The 22,064-nt window shown below is 45.0% G+C and overlaps 1 protein-coding gene and 1 non-coding gene across 2 annotated transcripts in view; one reads left to right on the top strand and one right to left on the bottom strand.

Moving 5' to 3' along the window:
* Window positions 1-1,308: 1,308 nt before the first annotated feature.
* SPTLC2 (serine palmitoyltransferase long chain base subunit 2) overlaps window positions 1,309-22,064 on the top strand; it is a 95,379-nt gene continuing 74,623 nt past the window's right edge. The window contains exon 1 of the mRNA XM_049770385.1: window positions 1,309-1,497. Within this exon, the coding sequence (XP_049626342.1) occupies window positions 1,360-1,497 (138 nt within the window). The 5' untranslated portion in view covers window positions 1,309-1,359. The remainder of the gene's footprint in view (window positions 1,498-22,064) is intronic.
* Window positions 12,265-12,371, bottom strand: LOC126005729 (U6 spliceosomal RNA). The gene has a single exon (XR_007494767.1). It is a non-coding gene; the product is annotated as a U6 spliceosomal RNA (small nuclear RNA).

The raw sequence follows: 22,064 nt of genomic DNA, 5'->3' as shown, positions 1-22,064 counted from the left end.
ACATAGTAAAGGTTTTGATTCCAGTAGTGTTGGATGAGTCTAGGTTTCCTGACTTTCAAGGAACTGTTCTTTAAGGGTCATTGTATTAAAACACTGAGTTTCAAACATATGCAGTTTTTCTTGGGCTAACCCAGATGTGCTCTGGACTTTCTCCTGGCTCTATGCGTAGGGATCTCCTGATGGGGCTTAGGGGGCTTATATATATATGTATATATATATATATGTATATGTATTTTTTTTTTGGTTTTGGGTCACACCCAGCAGTGCTCAGGGATTACTCCTGGCAGGCTCGATGGACCATATGGATGCCGGGATCTGAACCACTGACCTTCTGCATGCAAAGCAAACGCCTTACCTCCATGCTATCTCTCCGGCCCTATATATATATATATATATATATATATATATATATATATATATATATATATATATAATACATACAGAGCTGGGAATGCAACTGGGATCAGCTGCAAGCTGTAGTACTATTTCCCTGTTCCCACCCTTTAATTTTTGGCAGGAGGCCACACCCACCTGTGCTCAAGGATCACTTGAATTCAAGGACGGCAGGTTCAACACATCATATGGATACTGAGGATTAAACCTGGGTCTGCCAGGTGCAAAGCAAGTGCACCGTATTGCGGACCAGCCCCACGTGCCTTTTTTTGGGTGTATGTGGGGGGCTCATCCGGGGATGCTCAGAGCTTTCTCCTAGCTTTGTTTCTAGCAACGCAGCGACTATAATAGAGATTGGTCTTGTGCAAAGCAAGGACCTAGGACTGGGGGAGTTCCATACTTTAGAACTTTCCGGAGTCAAGGGCAGAGAGAGAGAGACTGGGTGCCGCCACCAGTCTCAAGAAGTGAGGCAAAGGAAAAGAAAAAAAAAGAAAAAAAAAAAAACAAACCAACCCGTTCCGTTTTTTTTCTCTCCCTCTCACCGCGATTGGCCATTCCTTCCTGGAGACTCCGCCTTTTTGTCGACGCACACCAATCAGCGGCCGAGCTCGGGGCGTCCAATCGGTAGCCGGGTCTCAGAGCCCCTCCCCGTCGATCTTTCCTCTTTTGTGATTGGTCAGAAAGAGAGAGAGAGCCTAAACCCGCCTCCTCTCCTCCCCGATTGGCCAGCGCGCTTGAAGCCGGCGTTGGCGGGTCGGAGCGGGCCCCGCCCCCGCGTGACGGCCGGGCCCATTTCCGGTTTCGAGAGGTGGGTGGGGCGGGTGGGGTTGCGCCCGCGGGGCTCGCGAGTCGCCGTCGCCGCCTCGGCCCGCCCTCTGCCCGACACACACGCTCGGAAGCCGGCTGGGCGCCTGCTCGCTCCCTCGCTCCCTCGCTCGCTCTTCGCTAGCTCGCTCCGGGGACACGATGCGCTCGGGGCCCGGAGGCTGCTGCTGCAGCCCTCGCCGCCGCCCGCTGCGGCCGAACGGCTGCCTGGCCAACGGAGAGGTGCGGAACGGCTACGTCAGGAGCGGCGGCGCCGTCGCCTCGGACGCCCCCGGCCAGGTGCGCGGAGGTCGGGTGCGGGGGGGACCGATCGGGCCGGGCGGGACCCGGGGCAGCGAGGCCGGCTGTCAGTCTGGTCTCCGCGGGGCCGGCGCCAGGTGCGCCCGAGGCGCTGTCCGCTCTGCCCGGCCCGGCTGGCCCCGAGGCCCGGAGATTCCTGGGCGGCGCCGCCGGAGGCTCCCCGGGTGCCCCCGCGTCCTGCGCCCCGAAATGCCGCCCGGGATTCTCCCCCGGAGCTTCCTCCTCTGCTTCCTCCGCTGGCTGGGAGCGACCCTCGCTGACCCAGGACTTCCTCCTCCTCCTCCTCCTCCTTCGTGCCCTTCCAGGAGTGGCTGCTGCAGTTTTGGGGATCCCCCCTGAAGCCACTCTTGGGGTTCTTTTTTATGCCCCTCCAGGAATGGCTGCTGCAGTTTTGGGGATCCCAAGGACTCCCCCTCCCATGAAGCCACTCTTGGGGCTCTTTTCTATGCCCCTCAAGGAGCGGCTGCTGCAGTTTTGGGGATTCCAGAGACTCCCCCCGCCCATAAAGCCACTCTTAGGGGCTCTTTATTTATTTATTTATTTATTTATTTATTTATTTATTTATTTATTTTTTTTGGGTCACACTCGACGGTGCTATGGGGTTGGTTACTCCTGGCTCTGCGCTTAGAAATTGCTCCTTTCAGGAGTGGCTGCTGCTGTTTTGGGGATCCCAGGGACTCCCCCCGCCCCCCCAATAAGCCACTCTTGGAGCTCTTTTTTATTTTGGCTTTTGGGGGTCACACCCGACGTTGCTCAACGGTTAACTCCTGGCTCTTCTATGCTCATAAATCGTTCCTGGCAGGCTCATTCTGGGGGGGACCCTATGGGATGCCGGGATTCGAACCCCCGTTTTTCTGCATGCAGGGCAAATCCTCAATCTTCATGTTATCTCTCTGGCCCCAAGCTTCTTGGAGGCTCTTTAGGGGAGGAATAAAGAAAAGAAAGTTGGGGATGGTACCAGGCAGGAGGAAACATTTTTGGCTCTTCTCCTCCCCTCTCACTCCCATCGTTCCCCTCTTTGCACGCTGCCCCTCTCCCCTGTAGCGAACTTGAACCCGGGTTGGTGTCCCCCCCCCCACCCCCCCGTTCTCACCCCCCCCCCCCCCGCCTAGCTTGGTTCTCTTGACTCCAACCTTGGGGATACCCAGTTGCGGGTGTCTGGTCTGGTTTGGGGTGGTTTTTTGGGGCCCCTTTTTGAACCCAGGGCGCTGCTCTCCTCCTCGTCCTCCTCGTCATCTTCTTCATCATCATCACACTCTAGGGGCTTGTTGAACCTGGTTGTGTGTATGTGTGTGTGACTTGCGCATGAGTCTCTGGGAGCAATGAGCCGAAGGCTGAATCATGAATCACCACCCAAGGCCAGGCAGTTTCTGAAGTCACTTGGAAAAGTTTTGATGGGCGTGTTTCGCAGTCATCCCCGACGAAGCAAAAGTGGGAAAAAAAAGAAAAAGAAATGAAAGAAGCGCTAAAAAACCCCAAAAAACCCCAAAGCTGCTTGATCAGCGCTGTTGGACAGGTGTTCTTTGTATTTGACTCTATTAGTACTTTATATCTCTCCTTTAGATATTCAGGAAAAATTTTCCGTTCCAAGTAGGCTTTTTTTATTCCTAGCTCGGCTGTTGTGATTTAACCAACATCAGACATCTTCTAGCAGGAGATAGGATAGGGCTGTCACTGTGGATTGAAATAGAAACCAGTTTACTCTCTGGATTGACGTAGAAAGGCTATGGAGATGGTGCCCTCTGAGGTTGTAAGGTTTGTTAAGCACAGTATAATAAAGGGTTTTGCCTTTATCTGATTCTTTTTTGCTTTCAGCTTTAAAGATATAATTGGGAGAGGATGGGTCACAGTGAACTCATTGAAAGTGGTGGTAGTTGTTTTCCTAGTAATGTTAATGGTTAGTGATGTTAAGTGAAATTGTGGCTTAGGATAGCTAGGTAAGAGTCAAATGGCGTTACAGAGGGATGAATAGGTTAAGACTTTTACATATATATTTAAGAATAAAGTAAGTAGGTTATGATTTTTAAAGGGTTAAAGTGTCAGGAGAAAGGAATTTTGTTTAAATGCTTCTCTCCACCCCTCACATAACAGTAATTATGTTCTGATTTCGCAGTAAATCAAATTCCTCTACCCTGTGATCCCTACAACTTAGCATTTGTAGACATTTTTATTTCTTCATAGACTGCTGACTAATGTCAAGTTGCTAAAGTGAAATTTAAAGATTGTATGACTCTTAATACCTGGTTGAGGTTTTTTTTTCTCTTCAAATATGTTTTGGTGAACCTTACATGCCAGTCCCTATGGCGACATTTGCAAGCATGGACTCTTATAAGAGTACTAGAGACACTATATATCTTGCTAGAAAGCTATTTTCTACAAATTCCTTTAAAACATTTATATCTTTATATCTTGCTAGAAAGCTATTTTCTACAAGTTCCTTTAAAACATTTCTTTCAGCTCTCCCTTTATCATAGGGAGTCTTTTTTTTTTTTTGTTTTTGTTTTTGGGCCACACCTGGCAGTGCTCAGGGGTTACTCCTGGCTGTCTGCTCAGAAATAGCTCCTGGCAGACACGGGGGACCATATGGGACACTGGGATTCGAACCAACCACCTTAGGTCCTGGATCGGCTGCTTGCAAGGCAAACGCCGCTGTGCTATCTCTCTGGGCCGGGAGTCTTTTTCTGTCCTCTCCCTCTCTTTTAGGAAAGCTTTTCTAAAATGCTTTCCCACTTTCACTTTCTCTTCCCTTTTCCCCCTTTCCTCCTTTCTCGTGAGTGTTTGTGGGTGTGGGTGGGGGGCATTTGGTTGTCAGGTTCTTACTATTCGAAGAAAGTACTGAGCCTCAGCCCCTTAAAGTTTTTTTCCCCCTTGTTTCATGCTTTCCTTCCTTCCTTTCTTCCTTCCTTCCTTCCTTCCTTCCTTCCTTCCTTCCTTCCTTCCTTCCTTCCTTCCTTCCTTCCTTCCTTCCTTCCTTCCTTCCTTCCTTCCTTTCCTCCCTCCCTCCCTCCCTCCCTCTCTCTCTCTCTCTCTCTCTCTCTCTCTCTCTTTCTTTCTTTTTTTCTTTCTTTTTTGAGGGGAGGGAGGAAGGAGGTTGAAGGTTACACCTGTCAGTGCTTGAGGCTTACGTCTGGCTCTGTGCTCAGGGATCACTCCTGGTAATGCCACATCTGGTGTAGGGTATTCAAACCAAGACCAACAACATGTTGGGCAAGGACATTATTTCTCTTTGGCCCTTTGGACAAAATACACGTTTATTTTCTCACATTTTGTTTCGTTTTGTTTTGCTTTGGGTCACATCCCGTGGCGCTCAGGGGTCACTCCTGGTTTTTCGCTCAGAAATCACTCCTGAAAGGCTCAGGGACCATAACCGGGTTTTATTTGGAGATTCTGAGGAAGAGGGAGGAAGAGGATAAGAAAGAGGAGGGAGGACACAGGCATCTCCAAAGGCGGAGGAGTGCACCCTGGTACACATCCCAGGGTGAAAGTTAGAAGAACGAAAGCTCACATCTCAAGAGGGCAGATGCGGGTGACGTGTGCTGGGCACCAGGTACCCAGACAACACGTGTGCTTCACATTTGTATTTTGGAGAAGTTAGAAACTTCTGAGATCCCTTTTTCTTTTCTTGGTAAGTTCAGGGCTGGACTCCAGGGTTCTAGCAAGCAGAGCTTGTGCTCTTGCCCTTGAGCCAACACCCTGTCAGAATCTTTACACTTTGAAGAGTCTGAAGAGGTGAATATGTGTGTGCATGCCTCTTTATTGGATTAGGGTTCAGAGTTCAAGGAACTGCCCTTCCTGTAGTAGGAATAGCCTATAAAACAATAAGGTATTACTTTGTCTTTGTTTTCTGTTTTTCCCTCTTGGAAATCAAGGTATAAATGACATCACATTTTTTTTTCCCATTGGTAAGTGTGTGTAGAGCAGTGATATTAAGTATATTCATAAAATTCTGCAGCCAACACCACCATTTATTTCACTAACTTGATTTGGGTGGGGGGAAGCCATATCTGGTGGTTCTGGGGGCTGCTCTCTGCTCAGTGCTCAGGGAATCATGAAGTGCTGGGGATTGAACTTGGGCCACCTGCATGAAAGCATGTGCTCAGCCATTAACTAACTTTTCAGATTTTGAGGGGGGGCACCTGGCGGCCTGCAGAGGTTACATCTGACTTTGCGCTCAGAAATTGCTCCTCGCTGGCTCAAGGTTGCTGGGGGTTGAACCTGAGTTGGCCACATGCTAGGCAAACGGCCTATCCTCTGTGATATTGCTCCAGCCTTAACTTTGCAGTTAAAAACCTGAAACACTGGGGCTGGAGCCATAGCATAGCGGTAGGGCTTTTGCCTTGCATGTGGCTGACCCAGAACAGGCTTGCATTCCTATCTCCAGCAAGCCTGCCAGGAGTGATTTCTGAGCGCAGAACCAAGAGTAACCCCTGAGCACCGCTTCATGTGGCCCCCAAACAAACCTGAAACTCTGTATTGATTAAATAATAACTTCTCGGCACCCTAGAATTACATTTTGTTTCCTGTCTCCATGGATTTTTTTTTTATGCTTCTAAGTAGTTATACAGAATATTTGTGTGTATGATGGATTATTTAACATAATACCTTTGGGGCCTTACTGTAGTAGTGTGTTAGACTTTCCTTCCCTGCTAATAATACCCCATTGTATGTAAGGTCATGACTCGATCAGTTATGTTTTATTGACTATTTATACATCAGTAGTCTCACTAAGCTCTATCATCTAGCCTAGATGTCTATTGGATATGTGTCATGTAGACTTCTATGGTTGTACCGTGACCTCTGTATAATCATGACATTACCTAATATCTCCTTTCTGAGTGTGCCTTTGTGAAGTGACATGAATGACTGAACACACTACGTTTTGCTTAGGCAGTTTGGTCAGTAGCTTCTCAGGTGGCCTCCGTATGTTAACTGTTGTGATTAATGTTGTGAACAAGAATCTCCTAGAAGTGGAATTACTGGATCTTACGGTAACTCTTTTGAAATTTTTTTGTTGTTTTTGGGCCACACTTGTCAGTTCTCAGGGTTACTCCCAGCTCTGTGCTCAGAAATTTTTCCTGGCAGGTTTGGAGGACCATATGGGATGCTGGGGATCAAACCCAAGTGTGCAGTGTGCAAAGCAGGCCCCTGTTTTGAATGTTTTTTTTTTTTTTTTTTTTTTTTTTTTTTTTTGGGCCACACCCGGCGGTGCTCAGGGGTTACTCCTGGCTGTTTGCTCAGAAATAGCTCCTGGCAGGCACGGGGGACCATATGGGACACCGGGATTCGAACCAACCACCTTTGGTCCTGGATGGGCTGCTTGCAAGGCAAACACCGCTGTGCTATCTCTCCGGGCCCTGTTTTGAATGTTTTTGATGATTCTCCTTACTGTTTTCCCAGCAGCTGGCCTGTTTTACATTCCCATCAAATAGTGCTAGAATTGAGTTGAATTATAGGACACCCAAATGGCATGGTAGAATTGCAGGGTGGTGGGGCTAGAAAGATAGGACTGGGGTTAAGGCAATTGCCTTGTGTGCACTGACCCAGATTTGTTCTTTAGCACCACACAGTACCCCAAGCACTGCTAGGACCAACCCCAAGCACATCTGGAAGTAGTCCCTGAGCACTGTTGGGGGTTGTCCACTCCTTATCCCCACAATTGTTGGGTGATGTGGAAATAAACCTCTGTATCTGGTTTCTAAAGTGTTTGAGTGTGGCAGTCGTGACAGAGTCCAGGACCGGCACTGGAGGGAGTGGTGTCCTCATACTATAGACATTCCTGGGATTGTTTCTTGCACCACACCTGTGGTCCTGGGGCCCATTCCTGGCTTAGTGCTCAGTTTTCCTCCCCTACTGGTGAGGAACCTTGTGACCCTGGGATGTAAATTCTTCTCCAGCCATGCACTCGAAAACATGCACTTCAGACCTTTGAGCTATCTTCACAGCCCTGTTTCTTTTCTTTGGGGGATGGGGTGGGGGCTGTGCCACAGGAGCTTTTTCTAGCTCTGTGCTCATGCATCACTCCTAGGGGTACTGGGAGTTGACCACATGTAAGGCCACATGAATTGTCTCACAGTACTCTCTCTCTGGCCCCATTTTCTTTTTCTTTTTAAATTTATTTTAAATGATGAATAGTACACACAGGATTTTCCCAGAGAAAAGTAGCAGTAAAGTAATATCTTTCCTTCCTGCCATTTGAAGGACCTTCAATTTGCAGGAAACAAAGGGTGGCAGTTAGGGTCAGGGAAACTTGGAAATAGAATTGAAAGCAGGCGTGACATTAGAGCTGGTAGGAACCGTTAAGGACTTACGCAATTCACTTTGCTTATCTCTTTGTAGGACTTCATTAAAATAAATCTTGATAGATGTTTTCTATTCCATTTTTAAAAACTTCTAAAGAATCTGGGGACTTTTCTCAGTATGTCCAGTAATCAGTTATTTTAATTACCCAGAATTTCTTACTGTGGATTTAACATTTGATTAAATAAATGTCGTATTTTTATTGCATCTGAAATCTCTTTGTTTCATTTTATTTCTTAGTTTTTGGGTCACTACAAACATGAAGACCATGTAGAGCAGACCCAGGCTTTTTGCACATAACCAAGTACTGCAGCTTGAGTTATTTCCCCTGGTCTCATTAAAAAATTAAAGCTCTTTTTTTTTTTTTTTTTTTTTTGGTTTTTGGGTCACACTTGGCAGCGCTCAGGGGTTACTCCTGGCTCTATGCTCCTGGTAGGCTCGGGGAACCATATGGGATGCCTGGATTCGAACCACCATCCTTCTGCATGCAAGGCAAATGCCTTACCTCCGGGCTATCTTTCCTGCCCAGCTCTCTCTCTCTTTTTTTTTTATATGATCTTTTGGTTTGTTTTGGGCCACATTCAGTGGTGCTCAGGGCTTACTTGTGGTTCTGTGCTCAGGGATTACACCTGGCTCTGTTCTCAGGGATCATTCCTGGTGGGCTAAGGGTGCTGGGATTGAATCAGCCACGTGCAAGGTAAACCTCCTATCTGTTGTACTATTTCTCCAGCCCCTCTTTATAGAATTGAGATCTTTTTTTTTTTTTTTTTTTTGGTTTTGGGGCCACACCCAGCAGTGCTCAGGGGTTACTCCTGGCTGTCTGCTCAGAAATAGCTCCTGGCAGGCACAGGGGACCATATGGGACACTGGGATTCAAATTAACCACCTTTGGTCCTGGATCAGCTGTTTGCAAGGCAAACGCCGCTGTGATATCTCTTTGGCCCCAGAATTGAGATCTTTAGGGCCAGAACAATAGCACAACGGTAGGGCTTTTGCCTTGCATGTGGCCAACCCTGCACTGACCTGGGTCCGATCCCCCGCATCCCATAGGGTCCCCCAAACCTGCCAGTATCAATTTCTGAGCGCAGAGCCAGGAGTAATCCCTGAGCACTGATGGGTGTGGCCCCCCCCCAAAAAAATTTTTGAGATCTATATACCAGTTCTCTTTTATTTGTGTATGTGTGTGTGTGTGGGGGGGGGTCCACATCTGGTAGTGCTCAGGGATTACTCCTGATGGGACTCAAGGGACCATATGGCATGTTAGCTGCAGGTTAAGTGTTTTACCTGCTGTGTTCTCTCTGGTCTTAGAGTTTCTCTTATTTTATTTTATTTATTTTTTGGTTTTTGGGCCACACCCGGCATTGCTCAGGGGTTACTCCTAGATGTCTGCTCAGAAATAGCTCCTGGCAAGCACGGGGGACCATATGGGATACCGGGATTCGAACCAACCACCTTTGGTCCTGAATCGGCTGCTTGCAAGGCAAACGCCGCTATGCTATCTCTCTGGGCCTGAATTTCTCTTAATTAATGAATATGGGAGGTGAACAACTTGCCTTTGAGAAGGTTTAGAGTCTTTCTTCCCTTTAGGAGTTGTCCCATCCCCACTTTTATTTTGGGGCCTATACCCACTAGTATTTAGAGACTACTCTATGTTCTGTGCTCAGGGGTCACTCCTAGTGGTGTTGAGGGAGAGAGGGAAGGGGAGACCCTGGGTGTATAACAAATGGAGCCGAAGTGAACAGAGTTGGCTGAGAACAGGTGTCTTAATACCTGTGTTGTAGTTCTAGCTGCTAGAATAAGAGTCTATCTTTTTTTTTTTTTTTTTGGGCCACACCCGGCGGCACTCAGGGGTTACTCCTGGCTGTCTGCTCAGAAATAGCTCCTGGCAGGCACGGGGGACCATATGGAACACCGGGATTCGAATCAACCACCTTAGGTCCTGGATCGGCTGCTTGCAAGGCAGACACCGTTGTGCTATCTCTCTGGGCCCGTATATTAAGGATGAATTGGGACATAAGTTATGTTCTCATTAAAATAACAAGGTCCTGTTGCTTAGATATGTCTATATAATATGCTTATATATTATACAATATATAACATATATGATATAGTATAAATTATATACATATAGTTTTTGGTTTTAGGGCTACACCTGGTGGTGCTTAGGGGTTACTCCTCGCTCTGCACTCAGAAGTGACTCCTGGCAGGCTCTGGGGACCATATGGCATGCTGAGGGATAGAATCCAGGTTGGCCAAGTAGCGGCAAATGCCCTACTTCCTGTGCTGTTGCTCCAGGCCCTGCTTAGGTTTTGAAGGAGACAAAAGCAGGGCAGTTTATAGAAGCATGGAGAGGAACCTGTAGTCGAGAGCTTCTTTCTGAGCAAACAGGAGAAGGATCGAGAAAAGCCAGTTGACCTGCTCAAGTGTCATGGGCCTGGTGAGATAATTGAAGACATCAAGGCTTTTCAAAAATAATACTTGGCCGTAAGGTGAAGTTATGCACTTCGCTGGATCTGGAGGTTGTCATGCTGGAGTGAAGTTGGTCAAAGGTAGAGGGACTGACACTGATCTCTTTCGTTTGTGGGAATAACAGTTGCCTTCAAGAAGGGGCCAGGATGATAGTACGGCAGGTAGAATGCTTGCCATGCAAGAGACTGACTTGGGTTTAATACTGATATCCTATATAAGCTCCAAACAATGCCCGGAGTGACCCCTGAGCACAAAGCCAGGAGTAATTCCTAAGGACCGCCAGGTGTGGTTCCAAATCAAAACAAAAGCTCAAAAAAAAAAAAAAAAGTCCAAAGACATGGAAATAACACATATGAAAACTGGTCTTCACTAAGAAGCTTGCTACTAGGGGTGGAGAACTAGAGGGAGGTCAGGGTAGGGAATGCAAAGAATGGTGGAGGGAAAAAGTAGCTGCAATAGACGCAGGCTGGGAGCATAACTGGGGACAATGGTGGAGGGAAAAAGTAGCTGCAATAGACGCAGGCTGGTAGCATAACTGGGGACAATGATGGAGGGAAGTGGACACTGGTAGAAGAACTGGTGTTGGAACAATGTATACCTGAAACTTAATCATGAATAAATCTGTAACTCACAGTGGAAAAAACATTTCCCTGAAAAAGCAGAAAAGAAAATAATGTGGTTGATGGTAATTTGTAATTTATGAAACTAGAGTTTTGTTTCAAATGCTATTTATTCCTAGGAATAAATACTAACTGGAGATGGAAGATTTCTGTTGAGTTACTCAGAATTCTCTTTAATAAAAGTTCTTATGACATAAGACCAAAACTTTTTTTTTGTTTTGTTTTGTTTTGTTTTGTTTTTGGGCCACACCCGGCATTGCTCAGGGGTTACTCCTGGCTGTCTGCTCAGAAATAGCTCCTGGCAGGCACGGGGGACCATATGGGACACCGGGATTCGAACCAACCACCTTTGGTCCTGGATCGGCTGCTTGCAAGGCAAATGCCGCTGTGCTATCTCTCCGGGCCCAGACCAAAACTTTTAAGATATAAACCATTGTGTTCTTTTTTTATCCCCCCAACCAAATTTCTCCTCTATTTCCCTTCCCAGATACCAACTTTTCCTCCCTTTTAACACAACTCAAGATTTCTGTCTTAAAAAAAAAAGATTTCTGTCTTCATATAAAAGATATATCATTGTGGGGCCAGAGCAATTGAATAATGTGGAGGGCACTTGCCTTGCACTCAGTTGACCTGGGTTCCATCCCCAGCATCCCATATGGACCCCCGAGCACTGCCAGGAGTGATTTCCAAATGCAGAGCCATGGGTGATCTCTGTGCATCATTGGGTGAGGCCAAAAACCAAAACAAAAGAGATAGATCATTATATTCATTTATTTGGGGTTGGGGCACCACACCTAGCTGTACTCAAGGCTGTACTCCTGGATATTTGCTCAGGATTCACTACTCAGGTACTCAGGGAACCATATGTGATACTGAGGATTGTACCTGAATTGACTGCATGCAAGGCCAAATGCTGTACCTTCTGTACCATTGCTTTAGACTCCATTTTTGTTTTATTCTTATTATTTTATTTTTTTATTTCGTTTTTTTGGCTCACACCTGGCAGCGCTCAGGGGTTACTCCTGGCTCTATGCTCAGAAATCGCTCCTGGCAGGCTCAGGGGACCATAGGGGAAGCCAGGATTCGAACCACCGACCTTCTGCATGAAAGGCAATGCCTTATTTCCATGCTATCTCTCTGGCCCCTATTATTATTATTATTATTATTATTATTATTATTATTATTATTATTATTATTTTTGCCATGCTCAGGTGCTCAGAGGTTACTCCTGGCTCTGCACTTAGGGATCAATCCTGGCAGGCTTGGGAGACCATATGGGGGTGATTGGGGTCAAACCTGGGCCTGTCAAGTGCAAGGCAAGTACCCTGACTGATGTACTGTTCCTTTTTTTTTTTTTTTTTTAAATATGGAACACTTCACGAATTTGCGTATCATCCTTGCGCAGAGGCCATGCTAATCTTCTCTATATCGTTCCAATTTTAGTATATGTGCTGCCAAAGCGAGCACTGACGTACTATTTCTCTGGCCAACAAATACATGACTTTCAGGAGATTTTTCTTTTCTTTCTCCTTCATTCACATCTTTTTTGGGGAGGAGGTTGTTTTTGTTTTTGGGTCATATTGGTGGTGCTTGGGGCCTATTTTTAGCTCTGCATTTAAGAATTAATTCCTGGCCGTGCTCAGGGAGCCATCTGGTCACTAGGGATCAAACTCAGGTTAACCACATGTAAGGCAAGCTCTCTAGCCACTATTTTATTATTCTGGCTCCTTCACTCACTTCTTTAAGTTAGTTTAGATGCCTTAGAAAATTTGTAGTTCTCTGAGGAAGATAGTTGCTTGAGATCCACTTAGGTTTCATTTCATAAAGAAGCAGTGTTTATTGGCAGAATTGACATGAAAGGGAAGGGCTGAGGCTGTGTTTGCAGTCTGGGTGGGTGTGCCATACTTGATCAAATACATAGTTTGTGGCTTCACAAGTCAGTTGCCTTCTGAATAGCTTCTAAGAAGACTTCAATAATATCATTTGCAATTTATATCATAGAAGATTTTGGTTTTTGGTCCCACCCGTTGGTGGCACACAGGGGTTAATCCTGGCTCTGCACTCAGAAATTGCTCCTGACAGGCTCTGGGGACCATATGGGATTCCGGGAATAGATCTGCGCTCCGTCCAGGGTTGGCTGCACGCAAGACAAACACCCTGCTGCTGTGCTGTCGCCCCAGCCCCTATCATAGAAGATTAAACAAGAAAGTTAGCATCTTTACGCTTGACCCAGTCAATTTCAAATTTTATTTTAGGTCTACATTTGGTCTACATTCAAGTGCCATTGTTAAGGTTAAGGTAGCAGTTTATCCTAAAGTAATTTTTATGGGCTGGGGAAATGGTTCAAAGAACTGGAGCACAAGCTTTGCATATAGGAACCCCTGATTCAATCTCTGGCACTACAGGTTCCTCTGAGCATCACTGGGATTGGTCTTGTTCCTCCCAGCACTTAGCTGAAAGTAGACCTGGTTCTGGCCCAAAAAACCCAAACCAAAACAAATCAAAACACTGCTTCTAACTAGACATTATTCACGTTTGGGATAATCCTTGCAACCTTTTTTTTTTTTTTTTTACTCATTTGTGGGTCATAACTGTCAATGCTCAGGATTCTTTTCTGGCTCTGCATTCAGGCATTACTCCTGGTGGTGCTGGGGGCTACCAAATGGGATGTCACAGATCGAACCTAGGTCAACTGCAGGCAAAGCAAGAGAACTACCTGCTATGCTATTTTTCTTTAGCCACCAGAATAATTTTTAAACGTGGTCTGTTGTAAATTAACCTATTGCTTTTTGACAGTTTAAAAGAGGTAATATGCCAGTGTTTGAGAATTTGGATGACATTTATTAACTTATTTTTAATATTTTTGTGTTACAAATGTCTCACAAAGGCAAGGTAATTGCTTAATCTTTGAACCATGCCAGATAACTTCCTGATCTATGAAAGGTTGGGAAAGTATGTTATTTATTTATTTATTTTTAATTTGGGAAAGTTTAGAAACTGCTATGTAAAGTACTAACCTCTCAGATGTGATTAGTTTTGCATGAGTTTAAATGTGCTTCTGGTTGCTTGCTCAGATTGTAAACTTAATTGTAAAATCTCAAATTTGAAAATCTTAGCACATATCTAATACTTTTTTTTTTTTGCCTTTTGCTTGATGTATAATAGGAATTTAGATAAATCTTGTTTGAAGGTATGAATGAGTAATAATTAGTACCATGAGAATTGGTAAAATAGAAGAGGGTATTAGGCAAGAAAAGGGGCCACTAGTGGCACAGTAATGGGAAATCATCATATTCCTGGGAAAAGACACACACACACACACACACACACACACACACACAAAGCACACACAGAGCACAAACACACCGCTGAAATAATGACATTAGGATGTGGAGGTTCTCTCATAGGAAGAGATAAACTAGGTCTTGGTTGCAAGAAGCCAAAGACACTGGTGGTAATGAGCAAGTAACATTTGCTTGAGACGAGAACCTCCAACAGCTTACTTTCCCCCTCCCCCCCATCTTAGAAAAATTTTGACTACACCCACCAATGCTTAAGAGCTCTTTCTAGCTTAGTAATGTTTTCTGATAATGTTTCCTGGGGATCATGCAGAGCTGAGGATTGATACTCTAGCCCTTTGAACCATTTCCTTGGCTCTCTGTTTCCTGGCTGAACTAATCTTCACAAGAGCTTGCTTAGAGATAGGGGCCCCCTTATCCTTTCAAATAAGATGGGGCTGGAGCAATAGTACAACGGGTAGGGCATTTGACTTGCATGTGACCAACCTCCAACCAAGATTCGAACCCTGGTAACTCAGATGGTCCCCTGAACCTGACGGGAATGATTCCTGAGTATAGAGCTAGGAGCACTATCGGGTATGGAATGATTCCTGAGTATAGAGCTAGGAGCACTATCGGGTATGGTCTAAAAACAAAAAATAAAAAAACAAAACAAAGAAAAGAAGACTGACTTCTAGACCATTGTTAGTTGTCCTTGTCAGAGCCTGGGCTATAGGTATATAATTTGTCTATTATGTCAGATTGCTTGAATATAACTTTGGCAGTTCACTGTTTCTTTGCTCAGGGTTGGGGGTAGGTTTGGTCACCTGCTGTGCTCCCGGGCTACTCCAGACTGTGTTGGGGGAACATGTGGTGCCAAGGATTGAACTGGGATTGGCCATATGAAAGGTAAATACTGTAACCCCTGTACTATCCCTCTGACCATCAAAACTTGGGAGGAGTGCACATTAGATACTACGGGGAATAGAAATGTAGCCTCGTGTGTGTGAGGCCATTAGGTGTATGTGTGTGTATGTATATATATTTATAGCAAATTTTACCTCATGAGAGTTAATGATAGAGGCTGCTTTTTCCTTGGAATTTTACTGAAATGTAAAGTCTTTCCCTACCGCATACCACACATACCAGAAATAACAGTTTCTAGCTTTGTGCCTGCCACAAGCTATTCCACACTCTAAATGTGTATTTACACAAAGGTCCTCTTTTTCAGCAGGTTTGGGAAGTAGGGAGACCTGTGTTTCCTTACAATCAGGATAATTCCCAACTTTTGTCTACTTTAAGTAGTTGATTCATTTGGAAGAGAATGACAAGAACCTCTAGAGCTGGCTGTGGAACAAGTTCTTTGTTTGTTTAGGGCTGGGGGCCACCCCCAGAGGTGCTCAGGGCTCATCCTGGTGGCACTTGGGGGCCCCTAACAAGCTCTTCTCTGACCCATGAAGAACTCAAGAAGGGGCTCTCCCAGCATGTGTACACACAACACTTGAGGCCAGCGACAGCTGTGCTGTCTGTGCCGGGGACATTGGGCTGTCCAACATGGGGGTGTCTGTGCTCCCCCAGGAGCCTGTCAGACAGCAGATGGTCAGTCAGGAGATTGGAACACAGAAGGCAGAGGATCTTCACCTCCTAGACTCCTACCCCCACTTCTCTACCCCTCAGCCATGTTCTAGGTCCGAGTATTGTCCTTTCCACTCTGTTGGCGGGGTGAACACCAAACAGTGCTGCAGCCTGGTTCTCATCACTTCCAGTACTGCAGGCTGTTCCCTGGTGATCAATCATCTGTGCTGAATGGCTGTTTCCTGGGTCTCAGCCTACTGGCACCGGGTTAGACAGCTACACCAAGATGAGCCCAGCAGAACAAGTGTGAAGGATCCAAAGGTTGGCATATGCCCCATCAGCATATGCCGTGAGTTTGATCCCCAGCATTGCATGGCCCCCAAGCACCACCAACAATAGCCCTGACAGTCCTTAGCTCTGCCAGGCCTGAGCAGCATCTGATCACAGGGCCCTGAATCCTCAGGCTCACATAGCTGAGCTGAGAGTCTCCTGGGAGGCTCCCATATAGAAAAATGAATCCAACAAGCCTTTTTTTTTTTTAAATATAGTTTCGTGTTTTTTATTTGTTGTTTTGTTTTTGGCTCATACCTGGCAGCACTCAAGTGTTACTCCTGGCTCTGTGCTCAGAATTCGCTCCTGGCAGGTTTGGGGGACCATATGGGTTGCCGGGAATTGAACCGGGTCCATCCTGAATTGGCTGTGTGCAAGGCAAACACTCTACCACTGTGCTGTTGCTGTGCCCCAGTTTCATGTTTTTAGGGAGAAATCTGTAGGCAAACAGTACTTCCAACATTTGGAGAGGTCCAAACTGTTCTTGTTTTTTGGGGGCTGGGGAAGGGTGTAGAAGGCCCTGGGTCCATACTTGGTATTTAATCCTAACTTCTGGCTCTGAGATCAGGGATCACTAAGGTGCTCTGGGCACGTACAAGACTGTTAGGCTGTCTTACTTCCTTTGATCTCTGGGCCTGACCTTTCTACTTTTTATTTTATTCTATCTATTTAATTTTGCCCAACTCAATGACGCTCAGGGGTTACTCCTGGCTATGCACTCAGAAATCGCTCCTGGCTTGGGGGACCATATAGGATGCTGGGGATCAAACCGAGGTCTGTCTCGGTCAGCCAGCCGTGTGCAAGGCGAATGCCCTACTGCTTGTGTCACTGCTCCGGCCCCACTTTTCTATGTTTTTTTTTAAGACTTAATTTACCAACAATTCCTCTCCAACACTTTCTTTTCTCTTCTTTGGGGAGTCAGCGGGAACCATACCTGGAGGTACTCAAGCTTATTTCTGGCTCTGCATTCAGGGATCACTCCTGGCAGGGTGGGGGCACTAAGTGGTGCCAGGGATCGAACTCAGGTAGGCTGCTTGCAAGATAATTGCCTTACCTGCTGCACTATCTCTCTGGCCCTTCCTTTACTTGTCCTTGAAATAAATCTTCTGTTTAGTTTAGCTGGTCTATTTCTATTGCTCCCAACAGGAAGAACTTAACAAATCAGATTTTTATCTTAAAATATCTTAAATATCTTTTTTACTTTTACTAGAAATTTATACTAGTTATGCTTGCATGCTTCAGAGTTCTGATAAATTTTTATGGCTCCCAGCTTGATCAAATCTATGTACTTCGAATGCACTTGGAAATCTAGGATAAGTCAGTAAATAATCATAATTTTCTATATTGAGAAATATCAGAAGTATAACAATAATTTTCAAACATTCAAGTTTTCAGAATCTAGAGACCCATTCTACCAATGAAGTTGGATGATTGTTAAAAATGATCTCTTTTTTTTCATTCATTCTTATATTTTGTTTCTATCTAAATGTCAAGAGATGTACTCTGGAACAGTAGATATAGTACAAAGGTTAAGACATTTGCCTTACATGTAGCTGTGGCAGCAAACAGTGGTTCAGATTTTGGCAGTATGTCCCCCCCAGTATTGTTTGGTACACAAAGCCAGTTATAGTCACTGACTATAAAGCCAGAACCAGGTATGACCCCTGAGCATCACCAAGTGTAGCAAAAAGAAAAAGAAAGCAAAGAAGAAGGAAAAAGAAAATGATGTGCATTGGGTTCGGGTAAATAGCTCATATTTTCTCCAGCACTGCATGGTCTTCAAGTACCTAACTGGGAGTAGCCCTGCAAGCTCTGCCAAGGTTACAGGATTCCCCACCTTGGAAAAATGGTGCTTTAGATCTTAGTTTTTCCACTAAATAAAAGCTGGGTAGTTCAAAGTGCTATAACCAGGGGAAAAATCATGGAACAAGTTGCAGAGACCTGACTGGCTGGAAGAATCTCAGCAGAGGTAAAGGGGAGAGGCTGGAATGGGGAAAAGAATCAAGGGGAAAGTTTTTCCAGGCTGAAGTTCACTAAGGGCAAAGCCCTGAGGCAAGGTGTGGCCATTGGTTCAGAGAAGTAAAAGAGCACAAAGGCCAGTCTGATGAGTGCAATGGCCAGGTTGGATTGGAAGTCAGAAGTGTGAGAAAACCAAATAAGGAAATCCTTGGCCATCAACAGAAACTTTGTCTTTAGTTACTATGATCATTGAACTGAGATGCTATTGGGAGAATGCAAGTTTCTGAAGAATGCTTAAGAAATCTTCAGGGGCTGAGGAGATAGTTCAGGGTCCGGAGCACAAGCCTTGCAGTTGCAAGGTCCCAGTTGGATGCCTCACACTCCACACTCAGCCTTCCAGGCTGAGGGCTCCCAAGCACAGCCCACCCCCCAGTCGGAGCACTGGACTTCCATCAGGTCCAGGTGACCGCTGAGCTTTCAAGCATAGCTTGGAAGTATCTCTAGCCCACCCCCAAGCACCACTCTGAGAAGTTAAGGGAGTGGGAGGGAACCTAGTGGTGGGAAGGTGATATTGTTGGCGGGAACTCTGTACATTTGAAACCCAGCTAAAAACAGTTATGTCAATCATGGTGCTCTGAGATCTAAATATTTTTTTAAGTGAATAAAGCTGGTGAGATAGTAGCAGGTAAGGTGCTTGCATCACATGACCTGGGTTCGATTTCTGGCATCTCATATGGTCCTCTAAACAGCACCAAAGTAATTCTAGGGCCGAGCCAGAAGTAACCCTTGAACACTGTTGGGTATGGCCCATAAACAAAAAGTAAAAAAAAAAATGAAGAAACCTCCTAATCATTTTAAGAAGTCTGCCCCCAGGGAATTGCTAGATTCACTCCCCAGTATGCACCCACCTCAGTAGTTTCAGAACAGCTACCCTCAATTTGGCTAATACTTTGCTATATAAATACCCTCAACCAATATTGTCCTATTTTAATCTTAATCTATTTAAGCTCTTTCTCTCTCTGCAACTTTTGTTTTACAGTGTTTCTTAAATTTATCGCCCTGCTGGTGATGTAAATGCCTGTTTATTCACTGCTCTACATAATTCATTGCATAATAATTCCATATTCCACAGTGTAGCAGGTGGGGAACTTGCCTTGAATATAGCATAGAGCTGGGAGTAAGCCCTGAGCAGTGCCAGGTGTGGCCCTAGACAGGCAAATAAAAAAACAAAACCCAAAGCCATATTGCTTTTTTGGCCATTTTATTAGTAGACAGCTAAGGGTTTTGGGGTTTATGTTTTGCTTTTTAAAACTTTTAAGTTTTGGGATCATATTGAGCTGTGCTTAGGACTTACTCCTTGCTCTATGCTCAGGGATCACTCTTGACAGGGTTTAAGATCATATGGGATACCAGGGATAGAACCCAGGTTGGCTGCATGCAAAGCCAAGTACCCTACTTACTGTACTATCACTCCAGCTCCTCATATTCTATTTTTATAATATTCTTAAACTCATTTCACTCTGTCCATGAACAGAACTTCTAGGGAAAACAATTCTAGGGAATTTCAGAATTTTAGGAAAATGAACTCAAAAAATGTCTGAACTGAATTGAATTTTTACCCCCTGCCAATAATATAAAGTGTTAAAAACCTAATACTCAATACCTCACATTTTTTATCAGATATTTTAAAATTAAACTTTAAAATTAAAATTTTTTTTTTTTTTTTTTTGGTTTTTGGGCCACACCCAGTAACGCTCAGGGGTTACTCCTGGCTATGTGCTCAGAAGTTGCTCCTGGCTTGGGGGACCATATGGGACACCGGGGGATCGAACCGCGGTTCGTCCAAAGTTAGCGCAGGCAAGGCAGGCACCTTACCTTTAGCGCCACCGCCCGGTCCTAAAATTAAAAATTTTAAACTATTTAAAATTTATAGTTTAAAATTAAACTATAAAGGGATTTTGTGGCTGACATCTCCAGGACAAAGTTTGGAACCAGGGAAGGCCTCTTCCCCTTAACATACCCCCACTCCAAGCAGGGCTGCCTCCCCCACCCATATCTTTATACACCATGATCCAGAGCCTTCACCCATGTCAGTGCAAATGGCCAATGCCATAGACTCATCTAACTTTGAAAAGAGAGGCACCACTAGTAATAAAAACTCATGAATATATATACCAGCTTCACTAGGGTACTTTGGAGGGATGCAGGGCAAATCTTTCTCCCTGCTGAAGTCCTGGGAGCTGTATACACAGGTACATCCTATAACTGCCACAGGCCAATGGCCCCACTTCATTGCTTTCCTCTAATCTCTGCAGAACTCCTAGTTGCAAGAAAGCACACCAGGTATGCAGTTTGTGGCTGATATCTCCAGGGATGGTTTGGAGCCAAGGTGGGCCGCCACACCCACACCCACGACCATATGAGCGCATCAGACCACCTCCACAGGTTATGGACTATGTGGGCTGCTTACAGGGCAGCATGACACCCTTAATTATTTTAACAGCAGCAACACTCAACTAACAACATACTGCTTAGTTTACTTTCAATGACATAATGACCCCATTGCAAGACAATGAAGCTTCTTTTCCATATTCACATTACCATTTAGTGGCTACCAAGCAATTTAAATAATTATTTATACATACCAAGGGACAGGATTTGGGGAGGTTGGAAAATTGGTGACAAAATTAGAGGGAATGTTATACTGGTGCTAGGATTGGTGAGCATTGAATGTCAGAAATAACTGTACTATGAAAAACTCTATAAAACATGGTCTCTAATATAGAGAAATTTAATTTTTTTTAAATTAAGCTAAAAAGGTTACTGGGTAGGCCTATCTAGTCCATTATGGCTGGTGTTCTTATAGGAAAGAAATGGACACAGACAGAAATGAGAAGATACTAACAATGGTACCATCTTGATCTTAGGTGCCTCCAGACTATGAGAAAATACTTTCTGAGCTACTATGTGGCAACCCAAGCAATAAAGGCATTCAAAGTGTGTTTTACAACCATCAGAGGGTCTCAATACCTTAGTAGGTTTGTGACAAGCATTTTTCATGTGAAAATAGTCCAGTATAAAAAGAATCATACTGTGTGTTGTCTGTTTCAAGGATAAGCTTTGATTCAGCTGAGGAGACCATTCAGAGGGCCCCACTGCATGCCAAGCGTCCACTGCTCCCTGTTGTCTTTCACATACCTCTAGGCACAACATGGGAACTTCCCAGACCCTCCTCCAAAAAGGAGTCAGATGACTCAGTAGCTACAGTACATGTGTTGCATGCAGGTTACAATCCTCAGTAAAGCATGGCCCACTGAGCACTATCAGGAACTGATTAAACTCTGAGTACCATATGGTATGTGACTCCAAAACAGCAACAACAAATCCCACAAAACTTTTATAACTAAGGCCCACACTAATTCAAGAGGTTTGTTTGTTGTATTCTGCATATGAGCATGTAAAATATGTAAAGCACATAAAGTTGTACACATTCAGTATGAATTTGGTAATAATGACAAAAAACAATACCTATTTCTGGGGCCAAAGAGATTGCACAGTAGGTAGAGCATTTGCCTTGCACAGGGCTGACCTGGGTTTGATTCTCCCCCAAAAAATGCCCCCCCCAAAAGTCCATTTATTTATGGAATTCAACAGGATAGTGTTACTTTGTTAGTTTTGGGGCCACACCCAGTGTTGCTCAGGGTTACTCCTGACTGCACTCAGAAATTACTTCTGGCAGGCTCGGGACCATAGGGGTTCTGGGGGTCGAACTCAGGTCTGCCACATGCAAGGCAAATGCCTTATCCATTGTGCTATCGCTCTGGCATAATAAAAATTTCCAGAAACCTCAATGGTTTTCCACTCCATCATACTCTCATACTTTGGAGGAAAAGCCACCTTTAAAATGGACAAGTCAGGGGGCCAGAGTGGTCGCACAGCAGTAGGACATTTGCCTTGCACACAGCTCACCTAGGACAGGTCGTGGTTTGATTCCCTGGCATCCCATATGGTCCCCCAA

Source organism: Suncus etruscus, chromosome 3, assembly GCF_024139225.1.
Source record: "Suncus etruscus isolate mSunEtr1 chromosome 3, mSunEtr1.pri.cur, whole genome shotgun sequence".
NCBI classification, from domain to species: Eukaryota; Metazoa; Chordata; class Mammalia; order Eulipotyphla; family Soricidae; genus Suncus; species Suncus etruscus.
This window is presented reverse-complemented; position numbering and strand designations above follow the sequence as displayed.